Source organism: Archocentrus centrarchus, unplaced genomic scaffold (assembly GCF_007364275.1).
Source record: "Archocentrus centrarchus isolate MPI-CPG fArcCen1 unplaced genomic scaffold, fArcCen1 scaffold_96_ctg1, whole genome shotgun sequence".
NCBI classification, from domain to species: Eukaryota; Metazoa; Chordata; class Actinopteri; order Cichliformes; family Cichlidae; genus Archocentrus; species Archocentrus centrarchus.
This window is the reverse complement of record NW_022060305.1, coordinates 330,885-346,757: the sequence shown is the minus strand read 5'-3', so window position 1 is coordinate 346,757 and position 15,873 is coordinate 330,885. Positions and strand designations below refer to the sequence as shown.

Here is a 15,873-nt window from a genome sequence, read left to right as displayed (position 1 = left end):
TCCCCCCTCTCAACCCCACCTGTGTGCAGGTGAGGCGGGCATATAAAGGAGTCTTTCTCTGGATGGAAACAGACTCCAGCAGCCACTCACACTGAGATCTTTGTCACAAACTGTCGGCTTTCCCGCAGAAAGATGGAGACGCTGCTCGCACTCTGCCTCGCTCTCAGCCTCACCGCCTCAGGTTGGAAAACTGCACCTTCACAGTCTTTGTATCTTTTGTTTTACTCTTTTCTAAGTGTTTTGTCTCACTGGGGCTAAAAGAAAAATAGAAAATAAGCATCCGAGGAAGAAAAATGTCAAATAATGGAAAGCAAAGAGGTTGAAGAGATTAAAGAGAGTAATGACCCCACAGATTACCAGCCGTCTGGAGCTGACGGGCTCAGAATTCAAGAATGTGCAATTCTTTAAATCATTTATTAACCTGCTGATTGACAAACGGTCCAAAAACAGTTAAATTCAGTCTTCAAACATTTTCTTTTGTCTGACCATCAGCCATAAACCTGAGATTCACTTTACTGTGACGTCCGTCTCATGTTTCAGTGCAGCACAGAAATGCCTTTCTATGGTCTGTTGTCTTCATCTGCGGTCTTCATTCAATTTATTATTTTAAAATCAAAACACAGCAAATCAGCTGAAGCTGATTTTATCCCTCGTGAAACGGATGATTTTTCACCACTGCTCACCTCTTTCCTTAAACTGAAGGTTTGCTGTTGTTGATGGTTCAAAAACAGGTGTTCAGCATTTTTAAATGTTCAGTAATCACTTTCTGTTATATTTCAGCTGTTATATCTTTTGTTTGTCCTATATTGTTGACCCAGCAGCAACCATGCCCCAGCTAGCTGTAGTTTGGTAGAAGGAACATATTTCCTACATAAAACTGTGTATAGGGGGGTAATGATTTCTGAAGAAAAGGAAAAACCGGACTCACCCAAAATGTTAATTATTTTCATAATTAACACCATATTTTATTCACTAAGATGTGAAAGTATGAAAATGGGCCTGCTGCTGATCTGTGAGCTCACCTGATGAATTTATGGTCTCAATCAGGTGAGCTCACAGATCAGCAGCAGGCCCATTTTATCGCAGACAGAATCAGCTTCTTTGTGTAGGAGTCACACCCCGGTGGCCATTACAGAGAATGCATGTTTATTATATTTCAGCAAATGATTCCGTTTTCAGGCATTAAAATCTATCAATACCTTTGATTTCCCCGATGCTAATGATCATAAGCTATCATAAGATTATTAATCAGTTTTGAAAATTGTTGCACACAATTAAAAACCGTTGTTTTTCCATTAGTGTCCTCCACAAACTCAACAACCAGTGGTACTGAAACCAACAGTCTCACCACAACACCTCTACCTGTAACCACCACTTCCTCTTCCATCAACACGTCAACATCTACTGACTCCACCAACAGCACCAACAGCACATCTGCAACCACTATTACCACCACAGACGGAAACATGACGACCGCAGCTCCAACACTACAGAGCAACTCTTCTGCAAATACAACAGCAAACACCACAAGCCCTACCACGCCTCCTCCCAGCACCAGTGCCAATTCCACGTCCTCCCCCACCACGGCGAGCAGTGGAACGACCACAGCCACGAGCTCACCTGTTTCTGCCTCCCCAAACCAACCAAATTCAACTCTGAATACAGCCTCAAGTACAACCTCGAACATGACCCAGAGCACGACAGCGCCTGCAGCCGGCAGCAGTGAGGGAGTTCCTGGGTGGGGTATAGCTCTGCTGGTCCTGGCGTCTGTGGTTCTGCTGCTGCGGCTCCTGCTGCTGATCGCACTGGTGAGTGCACACAGTTTAACATCTTCTGTTCCATACTGTACCTCCAGCCTTGGGAGTCAATACGGTGAGGCCATATCTTTATGAAGACCCGAGCAATCGGATGCAACAAAGATGAAGACCAACTCACTGCATCCGTTTTAGTTACAGGAGTACCATGCAGTCTCTTCAGTGACTGTACCACTGTCACAGTTGGTAACCAATGTGCTCTCATTCCCAGGGTGTCAAATACCATTTTGTTAAAGCTGCTGGCAGCCAAAGATACACCCAAGGTGTCCTCTGGTGTTTGTCCCATGGCTAGTGGACTTTCAGTCCTCACTAGGCCAACTCACCTTATCACCTAGTTATCACCTTACAATGCTTTCAGCAGGTCTTCAGACTTCTCTGCTTCTTCCAGCTAGTTTTAAATGTCCTCTCGCCCTCCAAGTTACAGGAACTCAATTCAGGCTTTTCTTCTTTATAACTGCACAAATTTGTTGAACTTTCCAACTCAGTAATCAAACCCCAGATATGACCTGAGTGAAGCCTGAAACCTGTGGGTGACATCTGCTGCTAATCTGTCCATCTGCAGCCTCCTGTGGTTCAACGTGTTTTTTCCTGCCACAGTAAAACTTGCTGGATAATTCACTCAGTCACCCTGTTGGTTTTTGTCACCACCACTTTTACATTATAACTAAATTTGGAACTTTATTTCACTAAGAAATCTGAGGCAGCAGAGGAAATGCACCCCCGAGGTTTGAGCAATTATAAGAAACAGCACACTTGTGACTCATGGACGAGGACTATAGGACTTTTATTCTTCACTGTGAGAGCAGCGATCGTTAGTGAAACAGGACACCAGCATTAAGCGTTTGCCCCGGAGCAAAGTCACAAGGTTTGTAGCTCCATTTGGACTTAAACCACTGACTTATTCTCACTGAATTCACATAAAAATCTGAGAGCAAACCGACTCCTTTCTCCTTTAGCATCACTCTCCACAGTGACAGCAGAAGCTTCTGTTTTATGGTGTCAGATCCAGTTCAGCCAGTACAACAAATAAAACTGCACTGGTGCCTTTCTGTGATGGTGATAAACTGTAGCACTTGAGCACTAACAGCATGATGGGAGCACGCTCCCTCTGCACACAGTCTGCTTCTGCATGTTGATTCTCACCAAAACAAACAGACACCAAAGGCTGATGACCACGTATATTTGCACTGTTTTCACATATCTCGTATTTAATAAGCTTCCTCCTTCCATCATCAGTGTTTTAAATATTCACACTGACTCTGGTGTTACAGCTGACCAGCTTATTGTTTTGTCTCTCCAGCTGGTGTGGTGCTGCTGCTGCAGGGGGCGCTTCAGCAGCTTCAGTCCCTACAACCACCTGACTAGCAGAGATGACATCCCTCTGTACACCACTCACAGCCGCTTCGAAGCCACCAATGGGAGATCTTACGTAAGTCCAAACCTACTGAAACACATGAAACTGCTGATATCCTCACAAAGACGCAACGTTCTCTGCCCGGATCTGTTTCTCAGTAAGAACAGTGCAGTCACGCTGCTTATGTCCTCACGTGGAGACGTAGTCTGCAAAGACAAGAGCATCACTGCTTTTCCACAGGACAGCCCAGAAGTTCCCACTGAACTGGTTCCCACAACAGAAAGTCAACAGGATTTTCAATAGGCTTAAAGATTACTGCAGAAAAGAATCCCTATGATAAGTTTATGATCCTTATATACTATATTCAGCATGATGATCCTTACAAACAAACAAAAATGTCACAATATTTTAAGTAAACCACTAACAAATAAACTTTGCCGCCAAAGTCAAATATCTAAAGCTGTCTGAATGTTAATCACAGACCTGATTTAAAGCATTTTGACTTCAAGACAATCTGAATATTCTCAAAGGGAAGATCACAACATTGTCCTCACAAAGACATTGGTGTGTATTTGAAGCTGTTCTCAGAGCTGCAGCTGAAGCCTGCAGACACACAGCACTGTGTGTGCTGGCTGAGTCTTTGTGTGCGGTAACGTGACGCCTGGGAAAGCGTCTCAGTCCCTGCAGCAGACAAGGTTTACGTTAATCTCAGCGGAAAAAATAAAAACTCCAGCCTCAGCACAACGCACGGTATCTGCAGATCTCAGCAGCGTACAGAGGCACAGTTTTAAAATGGAATAAAACACTTGACATGACAAGTTTACAGAGTCTGAATCGTGCACTAAAGTTTAAACAGGCAGCACAAAGATATCAGAGTGTGATACCTGTAATTTAACAAAGTGATGGAAAGGAACTGGACAAACAGCAGCTGACAATGTGAGCGCGTGTTGACTTTAGGGATAAGAAACGTGGCTCTAAAATACTTTAGCTTTGTTATCAGCAAACATTGTGTAAAAAAATCTCCGTCTTTTTCACACCTCTGTTAATGATTACTGTCAGCCTCAGCTCACATTCATCACTTTAACTCAAACATTTTCTTCTCTGCTCTCCTTCCTGATGTCTGCAAACGCTGAAAGTTGTGTGTGATTTATTGCATTTGTTAACAGTCACTTTCTAATTATAATGGTTAATGCAGCTCTATCCACCCACCCACCATTACTGCAGTGGTGTGTATGACCCTGAAGCTGCTTTAGGAGAAACATTCACTCTGCTCTCGTTGCTCATTCATCTTTTCAGGATCAGACTGATAAGCCGACGAAGAGCCAAGCAGGGACCTACACCATCACTCAGTAACAACCTCTGTGGAAGACCAGCTCAGCCTTCATGTTCAGTCTCACGCTCTTTTTAAATTCAAGATTCAGATTTCTTTTATGAACATCTGCCATAACTACTGTCTGTCTCATAAACCTTTATTCTCTGGAAGTAAGTGTGCAGCTTTGTTGTTTCTCAACAACAATAAAATATGCGATTTTATTAAAGGGAAACATTCTAAACATAATTATACAAATTGATACATCTGGGCCAATTTAAATTTGACTAATTTTACATACAGTACCTGTCAAAAGATTGGACACACTCACCCATTGACTGGTACTGTATTTCCATTTAATGCCAGTTTATTATTTTGTAATCTTAACAAATATAATAGTTATATATTTGACCAGTATTACTTTTGCTATTTTCTTTTAAAAATCGCAATAGTTTGACATTATTTTTAATCCCTAAGTTAGTGTTGTGACTATGATTAGGTTAGATTATTACACTCACTTGTCACTGCATTAGGTATACCGGTTCCACTCATCCAAAAATCTAATCAGCCAATCACATGACAGCAACTCAGTGCATTTAGAAATGCAGACACGGTCAAGACAACCTGCTGAAGTTCAAACTGAGCACCAGAACGAGGAAGGAAGGTGATTTAAGTGACTTTGAACCTGCTGTTGTTGGTGGTGCCAGACGGGCTGGTCTGAGTGTGTCAGAAACTGCTGATCTGCTGGGATTTTTCCACAGAACCATCTCTGCAGTTTACAGACAACAGTCCAAAAAAGAGGAAATATCCAGTTGTTGATGTCAGAGGTCAAAGGAGAATGGCCAAACTGCTTCCAGCTGATAGGAAGGCAACAGTAACTCAAACATCCACTCATTACAGCCGAGGTATGCAGAAGAGCATCTCTGAATGCACTACGTGCCACACTTTGAAGCAGATGGGCTACAGCAGCAGAAGAGCACACCGGGTCCCCCTCCTGTCAGCTAAGAACAGGAAACTGAGGCTACAGTTCACACAGGCTCAGCAAAACAGGACGACAGCAGACAGAAGATGAGTCTCACATTCTGCTGTGACTTCAGATGGTAGGGTCAGAATTTGGTGTGAACAACATGAAAGCATGGCTCCATCCTGCCTTGTATCAGCAGGTCAGGCTGCTGCTGGTGTGAAGGTGTGGGGGATATTTTCTTGGCACACTTTGGACCCCTCAGTACTATCTAAGCATTGTGTAAACACCACAGTCTTCCTGAGTGTTGCTGCTGACATGTCCATCCTGTTATGACCGCAGTTGTACCATCTTCTTCTGATGGCTGCTTCCAGCAGATAACTCACCATGTCACAAAGCTCAGATCTCTCGGCTGGTTTGTGAACACGACCTCCACAGTCACCAGAGTCTCAGTGCAAAGAGCGCCTTTGGGATGTGGAGGAACGGGAGAGTCACTCATGGATGCAGCTGACAATCAGCAGATTTTGGTTCATGTCAACATAACCAAAATCTCTGAGGAAGGTTTGCAGCACCGTGCTGGATCGGAGCCATGAGGACTTAAAGCAGCTCTGAAGGCAAAAGGATCCAACCCAGTACCAAAAAGGGTGTACTAATAAAGTGGCTGGTGAGTGTGTAGTTTCACTGCATGAATACCAATTTATAAAGATCTGGGTTCCAAAACATTAACATATTTAACTTTATCATTGTATATTCCCTACTTACTGCCACATTACTGTTTTGAGATAGTTATGTCACAAGTCCTCATATTCACAGACATGACATGGATTTTATTTATGATCATAATTATATTCTCATTTGTAACTTTTTTTAATGCCCTGTCATTTAGTTTGCTCTGTAAAAACCTGCTGTGGCCCATAATTGTGTGTACACTCACATTTTCCACCTTTGCGATTGCTGCCAGTGACATAACAGTCAGCTCCACCCAGTTTTACAGTCAGATTGTACATTTCAAATGATTGTTTACCAAAAAATGCAAAATATAATGCTCTTGTTCACAGTAACAAATGTTTCCCTTATATAATGTCCCATGTTATTTTTTTTTACATACAGTAGTCTAAAAAGATGAGTTTTTTTATGTACACATGTATGTTTTTGCCCAGTGTTTTTCCTGCCTGGCAATAACTTCTATTTGTGTTCTGTTTGGCAGCAGCTGCAGTGTCCCACTTTTTTTGTTTATCATGTTTGCATCAGGACAATTAGATGCTGAAATCAGATCCTCATTGTTATAGGTCTGATTCATCTTTCAAGCAAAGTCCAAGTTCATTCTGTCTACACAACAGCTCGGCCACAAGACAGAAAGAGAAGCCGGGCGTGGAGCGAGGCGGAGGCTGCTGTGGAATGCATGAACCTGGGTGTTCTGACCAGGAATGATGGAGCAGATAAAGAGACTGGGATGGGCTCAATGAGTCACAGTGACCATGTCAGCAAAGAGAAACACTTTCACTCATTTAGGTTTCTGTGGGCTTTTTTATGTTGCATATTTTATATGAATAAACAAATCTCCAATATATATATATATATATTATATATATATATTTTTTTTGTCTTTGTTTAACGTTGTTATTTTCCTTTAATGCATCTTTTGCAAGCATCAAATTGTATATTGATCTAAAGGTAGATCTCCCCCAGTATAACAGTTGCCTTAAGGTGCTTTATTTATAAGGTAAAGACCTAAAATAAAGACAACCCCACTGATTGGACAATCCAATATGAGCAAGATTAGAGACAGGAAAAAAACTCCCATTTAACAGGAAAACTCCAGCAGAACCAGGCTGAGGGAGGGGCAGCCATCTGCTGTGACTGGTTGGAGCTGAGGGGGAGAGAGATGTAGGATAACTAAGGGAGGGCTCAGGCTCACCTGATCCAGCTCTAACTATAAGCTTTATCATATTTATCAAATTTAAGCCTAATCTTAAAAACAGAGAGGGTGTCTGTCTCCTGAATCCAAACTGGGAGCTGGTTCCACAGAAGAGGGGCCTGAAAGCTGAAGGCTCGCCTCCATTCTACTCTTAAGAACCATAAGTAAGTTTAAGGTATGACAGGGCCAGATCATTCAGGAGTTCATGTGTGAGAAGAAGGATTTTAAATTAAATTCTAGATTTAACAGGCAGCCGATGAAGATAGTGTAATTAAACTAAAATACAGATGCAGCCATTTAAAATGGCTGATCCTTGACGGGACCTTGGCGAGTCCGTGGTTGACTGGTCCTTGGCTGAAATGAGACCCCCCACGTGTGACTTGGTAATCTGAAAGGTCATACGGACTACAATTTTAGGCATCCATCTTAGATTTTCAAAACGTGCTCAACGATTGTTAGTAGCTTTGTTTTAGCCAGTGAAAATACTTCAACATGAAATGTTGAAACATTTTTGTGAAGAAAGCGCCATCTCTTGCTGACACTCAGTAATTGAGGAAATGTGTTGGGTTCCTGCTGGGAAGTGGGTACCCCCAGGAGAAGGAGAGGGACTTCCAGCGGCTGTCAGACCACTGGGAGCTGAAAAACAGACCATATTTCTTTGTAATCATATTTCCTCCATAACTGCCCCCGTTGTTGCTTTTTAGACTGAAGACAACAAAAATTCCAGAACAGGAAACCTGGAATTTTAGATGGTAGAAAACAGGAAAAATAAAGAAATGCCCTCAAAGAGAAGATGTTTCCACCTTTTTAATCAACATTCATCTGGATTATATAGAAAATGAATCACACAGCACATCTTCATCTGAAAGGTGATGATGATGCAGCTCAGCAGCTCGGCTGGATGGGAAAACGGCACCAGAGCAAAATGCTGGGAGTTTGTGGTGTTCAGCTTATTTGGTGTTCTTAGTCCTCTCTGAATATAAGATCATTTATTTAATTTACAAAACAATTCTTGAAAATAAAAACCTTTCTCTGACTGAAAAATCTAACGAGGACATTCAAGAAGCACGTCCAGCCAACAGCGAACTTTGTTCTTTGACATCGGCATGACTTTTATTTTGGAAATATTTTTAAATCAAGACTGGACGCTGACGGTCATTCAGCACAGAAATGTTTGGCAGGAGCTTCTGGTGGTTGTTTGGACAAATCAGGACACAGAATTTAACCTCAACTTTAACAGGTAGTAACAGGAAACGAAAAGAAAAACAAGAAAGAATAAACAATCATGGATTAATGATCAGTTTCATTGATAGCCCGCTCTCTGCTCTCTGTAAAGCACCAAACAACACTCAGGTTCTCTGCTCAGTGGTTCAGATATAACATCATTAGCAGTGCACTTGAGTTTGATGAGGACTGACAGGCTGTTAGGTAATCACCTGACGGTTTCACCTGATCAGAGCTTTGAAAGGACGCTCGCCTGTTTGTGAGACAGGGCTCGGCCGTTTTGTCAACACTGTTGACTTTTACTTTTCATTCACCGCTTTCACCTCAGAGGCGTGACGGCCTGAGACCCGGACGCCTCTGTGGGAGTGTGTACTTTTCCAGAAACCTCTAGATGAGTCCTGAGATCAGAGCATGAATATTTTTCAAGGATTTGAAGTAGCGCAATTTCCCATTTTAAAAGTCAAACAGAGTTTAATGAGCAGCTGACACTTTCTCCATTTCCATTTAAGTACCAAACTATGGATGACTTTATAGAAAAACATCCTTTTAATTTCAGATGCATCACTAATGATGATTAATCCGACTGCAGGCATGAGGTGGAACATCAGTAAAATGGTCTCCAGTTACACCTGGTGCAACACTGAGGCGCTCTGGACTTGGATGCTCCGTCCTCTCCTCATTCTGCAGACGTAGTGGAGAGCGTCCTGTGCTCCTGCATCACTGTGTGGTACATAAGCTGCTCTTTGGCAGAGAAGAAAGCTCTGCAGAGGGTGGTGAAGGCAGCACAGAGGGTTGGTGGAGTCAGCTTCTCCACCAACACCACCACAGACATTTACACCGCCAGATGCAGGAAAACATCCACCTGCATCCTGAAGGGACCCCAAACACCCAGCAAACACACTTTTTGTTCCCCTCCCCTCAGGCAGGAGGCTGCAGAGCATTAAGAGCAGGACCACCAGACTGAGGAGCAGCTTCTTCCCTGAAGATAAGACTGCTGGTGGGGCTGTGGAGCTGCACTGCTCCCTCTGCCAGTCCTAATGTTGCACACACTCATTCATGCTGCTGTCTTGTACGAGTTCCTGCAGTTGTTTACATTTATATTTTACATTTTTATTTTTATATCAATTCTTTTTAATATACTTACTGTTTTTCAGAACTCTTCCATGGGCAACACTGAGACCTGAAGACAGAATTTTGTTCCATCACATGTGAATGTGAGGGAATGACAAAGTTCTTTGAATACTCTGAATACTTGTTCAGGTAACTGTATTAGACAGCACTGGAGGCCACTGCAGAGGCATGCGTGACAGTGACCTCCCCTGCGAAAAGTATTAAAGTACTGAAACACAGAGGGAGGTACAGCCTTCAGGAACTTGGCTGATAATCCTCAGACTCCACCCAGGGAGGGAACGCTTCCGATCCAAACTGACGTCATTCCTGGTTTCTGTTGGTTCAAGGTGTGGCCCGCCAGTGCAATCACAGCTGCTTAACTGAAACTGGACCAGTTCACAAACATCATGATTGGTACAACTGTACAGTACCTGTGTGTTCATCATGATGCACAGAGAGCTATTTATTCCCAAGATCCAGTAAAGAAATTTAAAGGGGTCTTAATCAGCTACTCAGCTGATCCCCAGCTCCTTACTTATATTGTTGGGCTCTAGCTCTGCATGACTCATGAGTTCAAAATAATGCAGTGCTTAAAGATTTTATTAGACCTCCACCCAGTGTAAGGTTTATACCACACCTGTCCTAAACTACCAGCATTGGTAAATACCAGTGGTTCTGTACTGTCTAATCCACCAGTGTGCACAACCTCTTTAATTGAAATTATATTTTTAATGCTAAAATATAATTATTGCTATTATCCATGAATTTTCTAATTCACTGTTTTACAAAAAGTTAAAAAAAAAGTATGTCATTGTTTTTAAATAAAATGTAAAATTACAGATATTTACCTGCATTCCTAAACAGCAACATTAGTTTCAGTGGTTGAACGTTATAGAGACGTTCAGGGTGCGGCTGAAACGTGGGCATAAAAACTTGAATTCAGTTTGTTATATGGATGAGAAACTTCTATGTTTGCAGAAGGAGGTTGAAGGTGATGCTATCAACAAAGCTGCTGCTCGCCTCACACCTCAAAACACAACAGGAGACGCTGTAAGAGCGCGCTGTGGTGCTGTGACATCCCTAATACTAATATATACATATATATTTTTACAGAATACTAAAATAGAAAAACGTAAATAAATAAAAACTGAACTGTATCTGCTGACATGACCCTTCCTTCCCAATGTTATTCAGATTCTTGTCATGACTACACACACACACACACACACACACACACACACACACACACACACACACACACACGCACACACACACACACACACACACACACACGTATATTAAGATGCACGTGGATCAGGCATAACAATATAACCACCTGCCTAATGTTGTGTTGGTTCCCCTTTTTGCTGCCAAAACAGAAGATGTGTTGTGACACCTTTCTATCAGAACCAGCATGAACATTTTTAGCAGTTTGAGCAGCAGCAGCTCGTCTGTTGGATCGAACCACTCGGGCCTCCCCAGGAGCAACAGAAATAAATTAAATACTAAAATGATGAAGTTTTCCCAGTGTGTACTCTCCTGGGCAGTGTGGCACAGTTCACCACGGAATTCATTTTCAAGATATTTTTTACCTAATATTTCCCCCCAAAAAGCCTCACCAGGATTGGTGCTGCTCTCACAGTGCAGTACCGCCTTTGACCATAAGCACTCATAATTACCGGTGATATATCCTGGAGGGGGCGCTGTTTCACTAATTTATACAGAACTTACTTTACTGACTTACTTTATTTGTTTTTCTGGGTACACAGCTTTTAACGCTTGTCTTTCCACTAATACTTTACTGACATATTCAAACATAAAAATAACATTTAAATGTAAATGGACAGAAACAGTTTTGATCTCCAACACCACTGACAGCTGACTACCAGATGGCTGCAGACACTCACTGCTGAACCTCCCCTGACCTCCTCCACACACACCAACAGATCCAGCGCTCCATCAGGTCTGTTCCACTGATGTTCAGTCCAGTTCTTTGGTAATGTGGCAAACCTCAGCCTGTCCTCCCTGTTGCCCTTCCTTAAGAATGGCTTCCTTTTCCCAGAGTTCCCATGAAGACATGCTTGGGTTTTATCATTATGTGACAGGAATATAAAACCCCAAATAATGCTGAAACTGTGTGTGTGTGTGTGTGTGTGTGTGTGTGTGTGTAGTGAAGTTTATGGAAATATTCAGACTCATATTGTCCGAGCTCAGGGACTTCATGGCCATGTTTGTAAATGGGAATAAAGTGGAAGGCCGTTGGTTCACATTCAGCTCAGTGATACTGAAGCATGTTCAGAGAAGTGCTGTCAGTAAAGATGAAGCTATAATAAATCACAATTAATGGCAGTATTCAAATTCTGAGTCGCTTGTATTATAAACATGTAGAGAACTGCATTAAAGAAATACATGCCAAACTGACTGACGGAAACCAGATCTTCAGTTTTATACACATTTAACAAATGTTCCATTGAAATCTAATTTGCTGAGTACAGAAGGCTGAGGAAGAGCAGACACCAAAGAACCATCTTAGAGTGATTTCAAACAGCAGGAGGGGACAAACCAAGGCTCTGACTGAACCAACATTAATGATCCTATACAGACATGTCCATCAGAGCCTTCATAAAGCAGAGCAGACAGAAAGAAAGCAGCAGAAAAGGTGCTGAGTGGATACAGATCATCTGGTAGGTCAGTACATCAGGAGCCTCTTTGGATGAACTTCTTCCAGATCGGGAACAGAACCTTGCGTCTCTCCAGGATCTCTTTGGAAACTGGTCTTTGGTGCTGAAGTCCATTCCTCTCAGCTCCTTGCAGATCTTCATCAGCTCTTTTTGTTTCAAATATTCAAATTTGGCCACAATGGGTCTGAGTCTGCATCTGTCCGCTTGCTTCCCTCCCAGGTGGTGAACATGATGGAAGCTGATGGTCTTCACGGTGTCCTCCGGGAGTTTCAGGTGAGTCTGAATGAACTCTTTCACCGTACTTTCCGGGTCTTCTTCTATTTTCTCTGGTATTTCTGAAAGCATAAGGTTTTCCCTCATGCTGTGGGCCTGGAGCTCAGGGCGGCTCCTCCTGGTTGACAGAGGGAGTCGGCGTCTTGTCTGGTTTCCATCTGCAAACTGTCCAGATCCTCTCCTCTGTGCTCCAGAGTGCTGAAGTTATTGGAAAAATACCCAGAAATATTCTTTATTACCTTAAAAGTGAGCTGGTGGAGAAACTAATCACTGAAATGTTTGCAGTCAGCGGCGCGCGACCATGTTCAATACTGGCCGGAGTCACACTGAGATCGGGCATCACTGCAGCACAGCGCCACCTACAGTACCGATGCTGCTGCTGCCTTTAACCATGACGGGTTTGAGCTCCTTTCAGCTGTCGAGGTCCTTGTGAACGCAGCCTTGAAATGCACTCTCACCACAGCCTTAGAGAGGCAACACTAACACAGAGAGACACACAACTGTTCACACTCACATTCACACCCTCAGTCAAATCAGGATCAGCCATTAATCTGACCTCATGCATGTCTTTGGACTGTGGGAGGAAGCTGGAGTACCCATAGAGAACCCACACAGACACGGAGAGAACATGCAGACTCCACAGAGGAAGAACCTGGGCTGGATTTGAACCCGGGACCTTCCTGCTGTGAGGTGACGCTGTCACTAACCACTGATAACATTATAAAAAGGTTGCTCACCTTTACATTTGGAACTGAGAGCTTGTGTCAGCTGAACAGCAGCGTGCAAAATTCCCCGTTTGATGTGTCATCGTGTGATCTGGACACCATAATCTAAGGACTTTTCCGTCAGTGGTCTTGCACCCAGCACGCAGAGTTGATGTTCCTAATAAAGCGGCCACGGAGAACCACAGTTATTAGACAGTTTGTGGCGATAGGGTTGTGCATCAATAAATCTTCAACTGTTATTTCTTTGTCAGGTTACGTAGCATGTGAAGGAAGTGAGCTTTTATGAAACTAAATATAATCATGTTATGTGCTTGCTTTTGCTATCGTACCGTTATCTGCCTGAGAAATTTTGCCTTAGATTATAAAATAAAGAAAATAGTTGCTTTAACAACAAAGAAGCGCATGTTTGGTGCGAGGCAGGGACGGTGTGTTCGTTGTGGGGATGTCTTTATAGCCAACAGATGTCAGGAGGCTCTGGCGGGGTGGCGATGGTCAGCCACAGACGCCCAGAGGAGACAACAAGGAGACCCAACAAGGAGAAACCCCGAGATCATACGAAGAAGCAGCTGCTGGGATCCTTCGTCTCACATGTTTCTTATTGCATGATGTAACAGAGCAGATAAGCTCTGAGTATATGAACCTGGACCTAACTTAGGAGGGGATCAGACTTCGTGCCCTGATTCTGGTTATTGTTTTTAAGTCAAGTCGCGTTTATTTATTTAGCACATTTAACACAACAAGAGTTTGACCAAAGTGCTGTACATAAATTTAGAATTTAGAGTCAATTTAGGGCCAAATTATTGTTGTTTCAGAACAAAGAGATAAGTGTTCTGCGGCCTTGCTGCCGTCACAGGCGCTGCCGTCGTGGTTCGCTGTCTGGTCCAGATTGATCTGTAACCTGTGTGAAGTTTCTAATTAAATGTAATAATTGACTCCTTATTCCATTGTTGTGTAATTTATTTCTGATAAACAAACACGCTGAAACCAGGAGGAAATGAGCTGAAGGTCGGTTTCAACACATAATAACAGCTATAACATTTGTACATGTTAATCATGTGTTTGGTAGTAGAGTATTTGCTGTGGTTTTGATAGTATGTTAGCTACATCCTGTTCAAGTGTAAGTTTACTAACTAGACTCCCTGGTGATGATTACATCCAGCTATGTTAAGAATGCAGAGAGGAACTGGTTTGCTTTAGAACTGTGCTTATTTTTTGCCGTTGTTGTTCCTTGTTGTTAGCAACTTAAGTTGTGTTCTGTGGTTGCCAATTTGTTGTCTACAGAGACCTCTTGTGGACATTGTATGGTAGTGCCTGTGCTTCACGCAGCAGAAGGAGATGTGATTATTATTTCTCTGGTTATTCAAAACTCTGCTGATAATAGAATCGGTTGTTTCTGTCTTCCAGGAGACCACCCCCACATGTACACCCAGTCATATACCTGTTATCATCATTCTGCACTCAGTCATGGTTGCAAGAAAATTAGATTGAGACTGGGAAGGGATTCTGTGAATCAAATGTTCAGCTTGCCTGTTGGGACATTATTAAAGACAATTAACAAAACTCCTGGATTGCTGCAGTTTTTCTGACCAAAGACTTGCATACAAGTGCTGCCAGCACTGCAATATATCTTTCTCAGGCAGCGTGAGCTTCTGTTTGTCCAGCATCTTTTTAGGAAGTTGAGGAAACTCAAAAATCTGTGCAGCTACTTCCAGATCTTTTTACGCTGGTCCTCCTCATTAAATTTAGTTTGTACAGCAGCAATGGGAATAACTACAGAAGCAAATTCACTCTAACACTCAGTCATCATGAGCATGCTTGATTAATTGTTTTGAAGCTGCTGTGGATTTTGTGTTTCTGCAGACACGGGACATCCTCATCCTGGAACTGATGCACTAAAGGATTCATCCTTTATCTTCAAGAAGCTCTGCGGATCATGAAGAACCACCAGCTGAGCTGATCTGAGGACAGTATGAGCATATTTTTAACATCTGATATCAGCAGCTATTTTTAAAGGCCAAAAAGTGAGCAGTGTTTTTACTGTGCCTTTACTGTCTGATAGCAATGTTTAATTAAACTGGACATTAGCTGATGGCGCTATTTTTTCTGATTATTTTGCTTTAGTTGCATTATAATGTTTAGCTTCTGCTTCAGTGATGTTCTCTAAGATCTTCTCTGAAATGTGTCCCACACTGCTGAACAACGTCTAAACTTTCCACAGTTTTCTTCATAAAGGAGCTCCTGTGGAGTCCTGGATCAGAGCCGTGATGGAGGAGCTGCTGGAGGAGCAGACTGTCCCTGGATCAGTTGAAGCTGCTGTCTCGGTGGAGGCTGCAGCTCTCCTTCAGAGCCTGGCTGACTGCCACAGATTTTGGTGTGATGTTTGATCTGCTCTACACTCTCAGCTCTGAGCATCCACAGAGCTGCAGCTCCACATTTAAGGCAGTGCAGAAAGTTTGGTTGGACTTGGAGAAACACGCTGAGCTTGAATGAAGGTGCTGAGAACC

General features: G+C 42.8%; 1 protein-coding gene across 1 annotated transcript; it reads left to right on the top strand.

The window, feature by feature from the left end:
* The first annotated feature begins 91 nt into the window (after positions 1-91).
* LOC115778025 (cell wall protein DAN4-like) lies at positions 92-15,265 on the top strand. Its single transcript, XM_030726043.1, has 5 exons — positions 92-181; positions 1,300-1,808; positions 3,115-3,243; positions 12,591-12,644; positions 15,230-15,265. Exons 1-5 carry the CDS (start codon positions 133-135, stop codon positions 15,263-15,265), a joined length of 777 nt encoding a protein of 258 aa, XP_030581903.1. The 5' UTR covers positions 92-132.
* The last annotated feature ends 608 nt before the right edge of the window (positions 15,266-15,873 follow it).

What these genes read in the sequence shown, in the direction of transcription:
- LOC115778025 (XM_030726043.1), top strand. Translation starts at nt 133, where the DNA reads ATGGAGACGCTGCTCGCACTCTGCCTCGCTCTCAGCCTCACCGCCTCA. An exon ending in TCTCAGCCTCACCGCCTCAG is followed by an intron (nt 182 to 1,299) that starts GTTGGAAAACTG and finishes TTTTTCCATTAG; the next exon opens with TGTCCTCCACAAACTCAACA. An exon ending in GTGTCCTCCGGGAGTTTCAG is followed by an intron (nt 12,645 to 15,229) that starts GTGAGTCTGAAT and finishes GTGTTTCTGCAG; the next exon opens with ACACGGGACATCCTCATCCT.